Genomic DNA, 13055 nt, shown 5'->3' on the forward strand with positions numbered 1-13055 from the left:
CTAAGCAGAAATCTCAGCAGCTGGCAGTGGTCATTGGGCCCTCCCACAGATCTCTCTGGGAAGAAACTTTGGACTATCGTCTGTGTTTCATTAATGTAGGAATGTTTCTGTGTTACTGGCTGAATGTGGGAGGAGGGGGACAGTTGCCACTTGTCAGCTCTCCATGTACGAAAAAGTAAACAAAATACAGTTGAAATTGATAAATTGATAGAAAGAAATCTTGGGCCTAGTCCAAAGACTACGTGTCAGCCGCTTAAGGTTGCACTTCGTGATAGAGGTGAGAGCATTGATGGGCTTTGAAAACAGGTAGCTGTGATGTCCATCTTGCAAGATCACCACAAGCAAGTACTTGTCATTGCTTACACATAAATCTTAGAAATGTAACATCAAGGTGAAGGCAGTTGATATTAAGAGTTCATTGTTATGGAGATTTATTTGTAGTGCTGTAACAGCTTTACATTTTACAGATGTTAGATGTTACCGTGCCCCTTTGGATCATTTAGAATGTCTTTGATTTAATAGGATGCTTGCTGGCCGAGTGAGTTAGGGCATTGCTACTTGCAACAGAAGTCAAGGTGATGGCAGTTCGAACCTGTCACCAGTAAGTTGAACCAAGGGCATGGGTAATTAAATTCCAAGCTACAAAGTCCACTGCAAAGAGCCCCATCCTAGCCTCCTGACAGGGGGGAGTTCCATAATGTTAAACCAAATTTGATTTTTATGTATACTTTTCAGTTGCTGGGCAACGAGTCAAGTGTGACAGTACGAGGAGCAGTGGCGGGTCTGCGGTTGTGTTTACCTGAATTGTTACTCTCCCAAAATGCAACAGCTGTTGCTAAGACTCTTCCTCATCTAGTCAGAGCTGCCAATAATCAATACTGGCTAGTCAAAGTAAGGGCTTTGATTCTACTTGATGTACATATGTACACACATGCATACATATTTATACCAAAGCTTTTTTCCCCCTTTATAATGGGAAGTGGTTGAATCAGAGTATACACTCACCTTACACTTATCCCACACCCATTCTTTGTCATACTTGTCTTCCCACTTTGTGGATGAAGTATTAGCCCTGTCCCCTGCTGCATTGCAATGCAGTAAGACAGGTGGAGAGGATACAAAGAAGAATGTGAGGAGTCTTTGGCAGAAGGCATGTAGCTGTGGCCAAAGCTATCACCTGTGCCCTGTGCATTTGGTGTTTTGGGGCAGGTAACAATAATCACAGCTGAGAATTGAAGAAAGTGTAGGATTTAGACTCACAATTAAGAGAATGAAAGATTAACATACTTCCGATTATGCCATCAGTGCACAAAGTGAATAGAGATATCTTGGGTTCAGTTTGAAGAGAGCATCAGTCATTTACAATCTCTCACCATTCACTCCTGTCCTTTGTGTCCTCTTCCCTGCTCAACTGTATACCCCATCAATCCATCTCATTCTTACTCTTCCAATCAAGTTTACACAATCCACACATGTTTTCCACACTCACTTTACTCTTTCATAATTTCTTCTTTCCATATAACAAGGGCTTCTTCCTTCTTATAAGGGTGATAGAGAAATCAAAGGTATGCACCTACTTCCACCCATTCCACTCCCACCCACCACCCTTTTTTCCTTCTCATCTTAACTCATCTTTATCTCCTGCCCACTGCCCTGCTCCCATCCCATTTTCTACCTCACCTCTACATTTCTCACTTTATCAATTCTTGGAATGCCCATCATATTTATCAAATGCTTCATCTCAAGAACATTTAGTATTCCTCTCTCCCTCACCTACATTCCAAGTCTGCTCCATGCACTGTTTTGGGTACAATCACTCCTTCATAAACTAGGACAACAGATTGATCTCTGCATTTACACCAGATATGTAAATATGTGCGTCTGAAGAAGGGAGGTACAGTAATAGTGGACTGGCTAGTGAGATTGTTTAATGTGTGTCTAAGGGAGGGTAGAGTGTGAGAGGACTGTAGGAGTGCCTGTATAGTTCAGCTTTACAAAGGAAAAGGGGACAAATGTGAGTGTAGTAGTTTTAGAGGGATTAGATTGAGTGTAGTTGGGAAGGCTTATGGGAGTGTTTTGATTGAGAGGATTACAAGAGGAACAGAGGGAGTAATTGGTAAGGAGCAGTGTGGGTTTAGGAAAGGCAGGAGTTGCATGGATTAGATTTTTGTGGTAAGGAAAATATGTGAGAAGCTTCAGGAAAAGGTAAGGATATTTTTTTTTGGGGGGGGGGGCCTGTAGGAAGTTTTGTAGATATATGTTAGGGGAAAACTGTTAAGAGCAGTCAAGAGTTGTGACAAGAGTAATAGAGCCTGTATTAGAATAGGAAATGGAGAGAGTGAGTGGGTTTAGGTTAAGGTGGGACTGCATCAGGGATGTGTCATGTTGCCATGGCTGTTCAGTGTGTACATGGATGGGGAGGTGTGGGAGGTAAAGGCAAGGGTGTGGGGATAGAGACAGGGAATAGCTGATTAAATGAAGTGGCCTTGCTGAGGATGTACTATGTTTTGCTACAATGCTTCTGACCCAGGGCACTGGGCAGGATACTGGGATGACCCATCATCCATGATTAGCTAAGATGAAAGGGAGGAAAGAGTGATGGAAGGGAGTGGAGTGGGTGGGACTATGTTTATGCCTTTGACTTGGCTACCTCTTGTAAGAGGGAAAAAACTCTTGGTATATAGATAATGGAAGAGACAGCAGTAAAAGGAAGATGGGCAGATTATTTTAGGGAGTTGCTAAATGTGAAGGATGATAGGGAGGGAAAGGTAGTTGCAGTGGGAAGCGCAAAGGAAATGACAGTGATGAATGAGGGAAATGGAGGAGAAATAAGGAAAGATGAGGTGAAAGCAATCATTAAAATGATGTGAGCAGATAAGACACCTGGGTTGGATGAGTGTCATGCAGAGTGTCTGAAAAAGGGAGGTACAGTGATTGTGGACTGGCTGGTGAGGTTGTTTAATGTTTGTCTAAAAGAGGATGGAGGACTGGAAGAGTGCCTGTATAGTTCTCCTTTACAAGGGAAAAGGGGACAAGTGTGAATGTAGTTTCAGAGGGATCAGTTTGTTGAGTGTAGTTGGGAAGGCTTATGGGAGAGTTTTGATTGAGAGGAACAGAGGGAGTAGTTGGTGAGGAGAGGAACATTGTGGGTTCAGGACAGGTAGGGGTTGTGTGGATCAGATTTTTCTGGTATGGCAGATTTGTGAGAGCTTTAGGGAAGGGTAAGGATGTTTCTTAGGCCTTTATGGATTTGGAAAAGGCTTATGGCATAGTAGACAGGAAGGCATTGTGGGAGATATTGCAGATATATGGAATAGGAGGAAAGCTGTTACAAAAGTTCAAGAGTTTTTATGAGAGTAGAAGAGCCTGTGTTAGAATTAGAAATGGAAAGAGTGAGTGGTTTGAGGTACAGGTGGGACTTCACCTTGGCTGTTCAATTTATACATGGATGGGATAGTGTGAAAGGTAAATGGAAGGGTAATGGGCTGGGGTTTGGAGATGGTTAAAGAAAATGGAGAGAAATAGGAGATATGCCATTGGTATATGTATATATATTCCATTGATTATTTCCTACCTCACATATCTTCCTCATTATTCCACCGACCTTTCTACCTTTCACCACCATTTGCTTATTCTACTATTCTGTTCTTTCATCTGTCACTACACCCATTCCCAGATATGTGAAAATTTAGCCTGTTCCAGACTTTCAGTTCAGCTTGCTATATAGGTCTGTTGTGCATTTGGAGAAGGCAGAAGATATAGGTGAGTGGAGAATGGGCGTGTGTGGATGATACTGTGATGAATGGAAGGGAGTGGATGGTGTTAGGGGGTTAGGGAGTAGTTATGTGTGAATGATATTTTGATGCAGTCTGAAGGAATTTCTCCTTGTCTTCAGTGTTTCTGCATGAGGGGATAGAGAGGGGGGTTGCCAATTAAATGAAGCGGCTTTGCTGTGGATGTGCTGTGTCTTGCTGCATTGCTTCTAACCCAAGGCGATGGGCAAGATGTATGAATGACCCATCATCCATGAGGAGCTAAGATGAGAGGGAGGGAGGTGTGGTGGATGGGAGTGGCATGGATAGGGATGAAATGGGTAGGAGTGGAATTATGCTTTTTAACTTTGGCCACCTCCCTGGTAAGGGGAAAAGAGCCCTTGGTATATGTATGTATATAGACTGTATTTTTTCATAACAGTTGTTATAACTAACTCCATAATGTATAGAATATAATAGAAAAACTGTTCCTAAAAGGTTGAAGTGGCAGAACTTGTGTCAAGTTTGAACTTGAGTTGTCTTGACCATATTGAAGCAAGCAATACTGGACCTATGAATGCATCAATAGGGCGGCACAAACAGTTTTCACATAGGGTTGTCCCTGATGTACTCATGCATCTTCTGATAGACCAAGACCAGAGAGTAAGAGCAGCAGCTGCAGCAGCCATTGTTAGGTAAGTTATTTCTTAATATATATTTTTCATTGTTTCTATTTATTTTTATTCTTTTTATCTATTTGGATGCTTGCTGGCCAAGCAAGCTAGAGCATCACTATTTGTGACAGAGGTCAAGATGACAGCGGTTTGAACCCTGGTGCCAACGAGTTGGACCAAGGGCTTGGTTCTTTAAATTCCATGTTACTGAGTTGTATGTTAGGGGCACCATCTTAGCCTCCTGATAGGGGGAGAGTTTGTGACATTAACTTCTTCAGTACGAGTTCAATTCTCGTGCACAGCATCGGATGCCTAATGTACAATGCATCACACTACCTGCATTATAAAATAGAAAGTCACTGCTGTATTACTAATTCTCTTTTACTCTGAGCAATAGTAAACACAGAAAATGTGATCAAACTAGTTCACAGAATTTGGGGGTCACTCATCTACAACTACAAAATAAATATAATCAAGATGCCAACATTGGCATCCTCATAAACCCACTTGCTCCTCATGACGCCTACATAGGCATCATCATATCAAAGAGGTTAAACAGAATCATCATTTATTTATTTGTTTATTTTTTATCTATTTATTTTTTCTCTATTGAATAGTTAGTCTTGTTCCATCATTTCTTCATACTACTGATTGCATGAAAATGAAAGGCAAGGCCAGTGATCAGGTAATAAGATACATACATCCTCTGTAATTTGAATTTCAATCAGTCAATCACTCCATTGCCTCAGGCCTCTCTTGCAGGAGACTCACAGTTCCCAGGGTGCTGGAACAGCCACTAGATTGGCCCATAAATCACTCAAGGCAGAGATAATGTTTTGTTGCCTTCTAACCCCTTCAATATGATGACGCCTACGCAGGTGTCATGAGGAGCAAGTGGGTATGCGAGGATGTCGGCGTCTTGATTATATATATTGTAGTTGTACCTGCGTAACGCCAATACTCTGTAAACTGGCTTCATCATATTTTCTATGGTTATCAAAATTCACGGGTGAAAGAGAATGAGCAATACAGCGGTAACTTTATTTTTTATAATGCGAGTATTATGACGCAACATCGCACATCTGACAGCTGATGCTGCCTGCGAGATTTTGGCCCGTATTGAAGGGGTTAAGGCAATGTAGGGTAATGTAGTGTTTGGTGTCTTCTGTGTGGTGTTTGCAACTGGAGCAGTGTATTTGCCTAATTGTAGTATACAGGAAAGGAGTAGCACTCACTGGGTCTTGTCTCCTACTCTCCAGTTTTATTATACCTTGACTCAAATTCATGTACAGTTCCAACTTAATCTATATCTTTGATTTCCAATTATCATATTTAGATTTTAATTTGAATATTGATCAAGTGTGCTTCTGTGGCAAGGTCCATTCTGTGATGGTATTGTTTTAACCAGTTTGGTATGATGATGCCCACAGAGGTGGCATGAGGTGCGAGTAGGTACATGAGGATGCCAGCATTGGCATCTTGATTATATATACTTTTTTGCAGTTGTACATGAGTTACCCCTGGGTTCTGTGAACTGGTTTGATTATGTTTTCTGTTTTATATTACTCAGAGTAAAAGAGAATGAGTAATAAGGCAGTGACTATTTTATAATGTGATTAGTGTGGTGAATTGTATGTTAGGCAGCTGTTGCTGTGTGCGAGAATATGGGTCGTGCTGAAGTGGTGGCCTAAATGCAGTCATGTTAATGTGGTTCTTGTAGGGCTATTCTTCAGGAGTTAAGTGGAATAAAGTATGAAAATGGCAGTTCCTGACAAGTGTATCAAAATAAACACCTGAATGTGAGGAGGGAGCCTTAATTGATATGACTTTTGCTTATTACAGCTTTTTCAAGTTTGAAATAGCTGTGATAAGTGAAACATCACATCAGTAAAGGCTCCATCTTCACATGGTGTTTATTTTGATGGAATAAAATGTTTGGCGATCAGTCTTAGTGTGCTTGTTCAGTGATTTATGTGTGAATGTGCTTTTGAATAGTTGTGTTGCTTTGTTAAGTACCATAGACACAGATAGATATGGGGTCATACTAAAAAGAATTAGAGATAAAAAAGTATAGAAAATAAGGGGTAAGTTTATGTAAATGTGCTTTACATAGTGTAAAGAACAACTGGACAAAAAACATGAATTTTGTCATGATCATATTCTCTTAAAAAGGAAAAGTATGAATGCCTGTATTTCAGCTCATGTTTAATTTTGTAGTCTGTATTATGATAATGTAAATTTGTTTTCTTTCTTCCTCTTCCTCTGTATGGTAGTTTTATTTTTTAATAAGCACATGCTTCTTCAACCAGAATGATTCCAGAACTTATGAGTGAGGGTGATCTGGTCATGAAAATTGCTTGCAAGCTGGTCACCTCTGGTCACATTCGGTCCAGCAAGGCCTTTGTATCAAGTTATCAGGAACCTTCGCGAGGTCTTCCGTCGCCACCTGTGCCTCCATTTGATAAACTACTTCGAGGTGAGGGAGGAAAGGATTGGAGAGATGGAAGTGTGTCAGCAAGTCTCTCTAGGATGGTACATCTCCTGACAGGTCTCTTGGTGAAAACGGACAATAAATACTCAATGGTATGTTTGTTTAGATTAAGTGAAACACCATGCAAGGATGGAGCCTTTGTTAGTATGATGTTTCACTTGTTAGAGATTTATCAAGTTCTTGATGAACTTGACAAACCTCTAACAAGCAAAACGCTATACTAATAAAGGCTCCATCCTGGCTATTGGCTACTTGGAAAAGTTTATATTGGCAAGGGACATTATTATACCAGAAATGACTCAACTATGTAGTTTTGCAATGGGTTAGACTATGCCATGAATTCATATTCATCTTAACTGCTTGCAGCTTGGAGCATTAGAGGCACTGGCTCAGCTTAGTGAAGCCTATTCACCAGTGCTCTATCCACATGCATGGTCCTGCCAAGTACATTCAAGTATTACTCACACCAGGTAGGTCTTCCATAGTTTTGTGGTTTTTATCAACATTTTTAAGGGTTTCATAATAGCTTAGCATGAATTCATGCATATCTATTTTATAGTTATATTGTTGAACCTATACCATAACAGGATAAGCATAATACATACATACATACATATGACAAAGGTTTCTTTCCCCTTACAAGGGAGGTAGTCAAAGTCAAAAGGCATAATTCCACTCTCACCTAATCCATCCTCACCCATTCCACCCCCATTCCACCCCCATTCACCACCCATCCCTCCCTCCCCCTTTTTCTTGGCTCCTCCTGGATGACAGGTCATCCCTGCATCTCCCCCACTGCTCTGAGTCAGAAGCAATGCAGCAAGATACAGCACATCCACAGCAAGGCCACTTCATTTAACTGGCTACCCCCTTCCCTCCATCCCCTCATGCAGAAAAAGAGAAGACAGGGAGAAATCCCTTTGTGCTGCATCAAAATATCATTTGCACATAACCACTCCCTAACCCCCCATTCCCTACCCACTTCCTTCCATGCATCACAGCATCAACCATATACAACCATTCTCCACTCATCCCTATCTTCTGTCTTCTCCCTTCTTTCCCCAACAGACATCACCTTCTTTCTCGATGCCCCTTTTACCCAATCTGTCCATCTCATCCTCGGTTGCCCTCTCCTGTTCAGTCCATCCACCTATACCTTCCACACTTCTTTAACTAATTTTTCTTCACTCATTCTTTCCATCTGTCCAAATCATCCCAATACTCTTTCCTAACTCCTTTTCCACCCCTGCTCTCCTCACTGCCTCATTTCTCACTCTATCCAGCCTAGTAACCCCTACCATACTTCTCGGACATTTCATCTCAAACATATTTAAACTTGTATACTTGGATGTGCTGTGTCTTGCGACACTGCTTCTGACCCAGGACAGTGGACAAGGTGCAGGGATGACCCGTCATCCAGGAGGTGCTAAGATAAGAGGGAGGGTGGAGGGGTGTGGAGTGTATTCAGGGATGGAATGGGTGGGAATGATTTTATGCCTTTTCCTTTTTGGCTACCTCCCTTGTAAGGGGGAAAAAGCCTTGTTATATGTATGTATGTACTTGTATTATTAATAAATGGGACCAGTGGGGATTACCTTGCTTGTGTTGGTCCAGCATGATGGATGGCAGAGAGGATTATCTCACTGCTGCCCATTTTCAAAACCTGTCAAGCCATGATTGTAGGTACTCTATCATGCAGTTCTCTATTTGCATTCATCTCCAGTTATGTTCATAGCCATTTGAAGTTAAAACATTTTGAAAAGTGATCTTTTTTTGATAGGAATTTCAGATGATTTTTGGGGTGGTAAGATAGACATTTGGGAATGGATGCTAAGAGGAGACTATATGAAGGAGTGATTGTGCCAACAGCATTGTATGGGGCAGAAACATGGAACATAAGAGAGGAAGAGAGAAGGAGTTTGAATGTGTTTGAGATGAGGTATCTGAGAAGTATGATGGGGGTTACTAGGCTAGATAGAATGAGAAAAGAGGAGGTGAGGAGGAGAACAGGGGTGGAAAGGGAGCTGGGAGATAGGGTTGATGAAAGAGTATTAGGATGGTTTGGACACATGGAAAGAATGGGTAAAGAAAAACTAGTAAAAGAGGTATGGAAGGCAGATGTGGAGGGGGTGAACATGAGGGGACGTCCTAGGAGGTGGTGGATGGATGGGGTGAAGGGGGCTTTGGGGAAGAGAGGAATGTCTGTTGAGGGAAGGAAGGGAGAGGACAGAAGACGGGTGAATGGAGAATGGTTGTATATGGATGATGTTGTGATGCATGAGGTGGAATGGACAGGGGGATGGGGGATGAGGTAGTATGTGTGAGCAAAATTTGACGCAGCCCAAAGGGATTTCTCCCTGTCTTCTCCTTTTATGCATGGGGGGACAGAGAAGGGGGGTCGCCGATTTAATGAGGCGGCCTTGCTGTGGATGTGCTGTGTCTTGCGACACTGCTTCTGACCCAGGGCAGTGGACAAGGTGCAGGGATAACCCGTCATCCAGGAGGTGCTAAGATAAGAGGGAGGGTGGAGGGGGTGTGGAGTGTATTTAGGGATGGAATGGGTGGGAACGATTTTATGCCTTTTCCTTTTTGGCTACCTCCCTTGTAAGGGGGAAAAAGCCTTGGTATATGTATGTATGTATGTAAGATTTTTTTTTATTGATATAAGAATTATATTGTTTCCAGTGACGGGAACCTCCAAGTTGGTCTCCTTACTCTGATACTGAATGTTATGAGTGAATCTGTTCTTTCGGGAGACTTAGCTGCACAGCAAAACATTCTTGTCATCCTTGGTAATCTTCTCTCAGGTAAGAATTTGTGTTAAAGAGGGTTAAAAGAAGCATGAATTTTTTTTTTTTTTTTTTATCAGGAGGTGCTAATATAAGAGGGAGGGTGGAGGGGAGTGGAGTGTATTTAGGGATGGAATGGGTGGGAATGATTTTATGCCTTTTTCTTTATGGCTACCTCCCTTGTAAGGGGAAAAAAGCCTTGGTATATGTATGTATGTTTATTTTTATTAATTTATTTATTTTTATCTATTTATTAATTTTTTATTGGCTGCATGTTATTGTGGGGTTAAAAGCTGTTCAGTAGCATGCAGCTGATACTTTAGGGTCTATATGGGGCACCCCTACAGACCAAATCCACACATAATTTTGCTTGTGGTAGAGGAAATCTCAATTCAAGAGAAATGATGATACTTTATTATACTGTCCCTTGACTCTTGATAATGTCCTGTACCACTTCTTTGAATATTTATTTTCTTTTTTTTCGCTTAACCCTGTTGTGGGGGAAAAGAATACTGCCACCAAGTGTTCCCACTTGAGTTATAGGTGACAAAAACAGGACAGGGATAGGACTAGTCATCCTTATCCCTGTATCCCCAGAAGGAACATTCCAAAGAAGTAAAGGCATGAAAGGGTCTAGGAGTTTTCCAACCAGAACCCTAAGGTTTGGGTCTTTTAATGTGATGTGGTAGAGATGAGAGTAAAAGGGAAGAGATAGGCAGTATGTTTGTGAGAAGAAAAATGGATGTGTTAGCATTGAGTGAAACTAAGTTGAAAGGGAGGGGTGAGTTTAAGTTTGGGACTAGTTGGGAGGGTGTCAGGAGTGAAGAGAAGATGAGGGAGAGAAGGGGTGGCAATACTAGTGAAGAGATAGTTAAATGTGTGGTGGAGTGGAAGGAGGTTTCTTCAAGATTAATGTGGGTGAAGGTGCCACTGGTAAGGGGGATGTGGGTTTTTGTAAGTGTATATGGGCCTGGTAATGAGAAGAGTATAGAGGAAAGGGATGCTTTTTTGATAGATTTAAATGAATGCATGGAGGGTTTAGGGAGAAATGTCATTGTAGTGGTATTGGGAGGCCTTAACGCTAGCATAGAAAATGAACCAATAGACAGAGTGGTTGGGAAGTGTGGAGTTCCAGGAAAAAATTGTAGTGGAGACTTGTTGTTGTTGTTGTGGTTCCCTAGACTGTCTGTCCGAGCAGTCCCGTCTCCCCAAGGAATGCCACAACCGAAACTGGGTTTTCCCACAAATCCTTTATAGAGTGTATGTTGTGTTGTTTGCGTGCATGATTGTGTATAATGCAGTGTTGTATGGTATGGGGTGAAGTGTTACATCCTGGGCAGCTGTTCACAATGCGGTCATCCAGCCTCTTCTGGTAGCTTAGAAGTGGTGGGTGGTGGCCGCACCGCAGTCTTGCCAGGTGGACTCTGTCCTTTCGTGGAAGAGAGGATTCAGAAGTGTGGATATCAGGGGGTCTGGCATGCAGCAGTGTGTTGTCTTTCAGTGTGTTAATGGAGTGGTGAGTGATATGATTATGAATATGTTTCCGGAGGCTGGTATTTGGTGGTTGTGGAGGAAGAGAAGAGAGTGTCTGTGTGTGATACAGGTCTTTGGGTGTTGTTTTAATGTTTCTTGGTGTATTTGGGTGTTCTACTATGTAGTGTAGTGGGTGTGATTTGTTTGTGGTGGCTGCGGCAAGTGTTTGTGTGCCTCTCATGTCGAGGTGGTCCTTGACTTTGAGGACTTTTGTTTCATGGTGTAAATGGTCTGTAGGTGTTGTATTTGTGCAGCCTGTAATTGTTTTTAGGGGTTTGTTTTGTATGATTTGAAGGGTGTTGTGGTGTGTCTCACTGAGATTAGGAGCCCATGCACGACTCGCATAATTCATCACTGAGCATATACATTGTTTGTATATTGTTGTATTAGTTTCTTTGTTTTGTCCCAATGTTGTTCCAGCGATTGACGAAGTGCGTTAAGTCTAGGTGTGCATTTGTTTTTTATGTTTGTGATGTGCTGTTTGAAAAACATGGATGTATCATATGTTACACCAAGAATTTTTGGTGTGTTTGTGTGTGGTATTAGAGTGTTGTTGATGTAGAGATAAGGTATGTATTTGTGTTCTTTTGTCCAGTTGGTGAGAAGTGTTGCTGTAAATTTGGTTGTAACTATTTTGAGTCTGTTTGTGATGAACCATGTGTTGAGTGTATCAAGTTATGGCTGGATTATTTCTGCAGCTTTGTCTGTGTTACGATGTGTGCATGTGATTGTTATGTTGTCTGCATAGGAAGAGATTTGTATTCTGAGGTGTCTGGTGTGGCTAAGTCATGCATGTATAGATTAAAGAGAGTGGGGGATAGAACAGAGCCCTGTGGTACTCCATTATTAATGTTTCTGATGTGCGATGATTGGCCATCATATGACATGTAAGCATTCCTACCTGCCAGATAATTGGCCAGCCATCTTTTGGTGTTATTGTGCATGTCTGTGTTATATATTTTATTTGTTAGGTTGTGGCGGGGATAGCATCAAAAGCTTTACTAATGTCTAATGTTATAAGAAGTGTTCTGTGGTGGGGCCTATCTGAATTGGTGCCATCTAAAATTCTTTGTGTGAGGTTTATCAGAAGAATGTTTGTGGAGTGTAGTGGCCTAAAATCGTGTTGTGAGTCAGCAAGGGAATATGTGGTGTGACAAGTTTAAGTATTAGGCGTTCAATGACTTTAGAGGGGGTGTAGAGAAGTGTGATTGGGCAGTGCTATGTTGGGATTGTTGGGTCTTTGTTTGGTTTTGGAATGGTGATTATTTTACCATGCTTCCAGATGTCGGGTATAGTGTTGTGTGAATAGCTGTAGTTTGCAATGTTTGTGAGTGCGTGTATACCTTGTGGTCCAATGTGTTTTAGGTGGATGTTACTTATGTTGTCAGGGCCACAGGCAGATGAGTGCTTGAGATTATATATTATGTGTTTTGTCTGACTGTCTATGAAGGGTGTATAGTCTGAGTCTGTGGGAAGTCTTTCTTACGTCGAATAGTGCGTCGGTCGTCAGGGTGAGAAGTGAGATGGCTTGTCTGTGCAAAATGATTTATGAGTGTGTTTGCTTGTTGTCTGCTTGAGGGTAGATTGTCTGTTGTTGTGATTATTGCTGCGTGAGAGCGTGTTGTGTTACTGTTGGATAGTGTAATGCTGTTGAGTGTTTTGTGCAATTTGCTGGTGTTTGTTTTGTGATCAAGTGTATTGATAAAGTTTTGCCAATTTTGTGTTTTTTGTTTGTGTATTTTATTGGCAATCACAGTGTTTAGTGTTTGTATTTGGTCTGCTGTGTTTTGAGAGATAGGTGTGGGGGTATTGTGTT

At 41.6% G+C, this 13055-nt stretch overlaps 1 protein-coding gene across 2 annotated transcripts in view; it reads left to right on the plus strand.

The window, feature by feature from the left end:
- htt (huntingtin) overlaps positions 1-13055 on the plus strand; it is a 125416-nt gene that overhangs the window by 14193 nt on the left and 98168 nt on the right. For both annotated transcript variants that reach the window (XM_076211210.1, XM_076211211.1), the window contains exons 12-16: positions 736-891; positions 4251-4447; positions 6736-7009; positions 7284-7387; positions 9603-9724. In XM_076211210.1, coding sequence (XP_076067325.1) covers positions 736-891; positions 4251-4447; positions 6736-7009; positions 7284-7387; positions 9603-9724 — 853 coding nt within the window. The remainder of the gene's footprint in view (positions 1-735; positions 892-4250; positions 4448-6735; positions 7010-7283; positions 7388-9602; positions 9725-13055) is intronic.

This window comes from Oratosquilla oratoria, chromosome 28, assembly GCF_046742065.1.
Source record: "Oratosquilla oratoria isolate Oo_2021 chromosome 28, ASM4674206v1, whole genome shotgun sequence".
NCBI lineage: Eukaryota > Metazoa > Arthropoda > Malacostraca > Stomatopoda > Squillidae > Oratosquilla > Oratosquilla oratoria.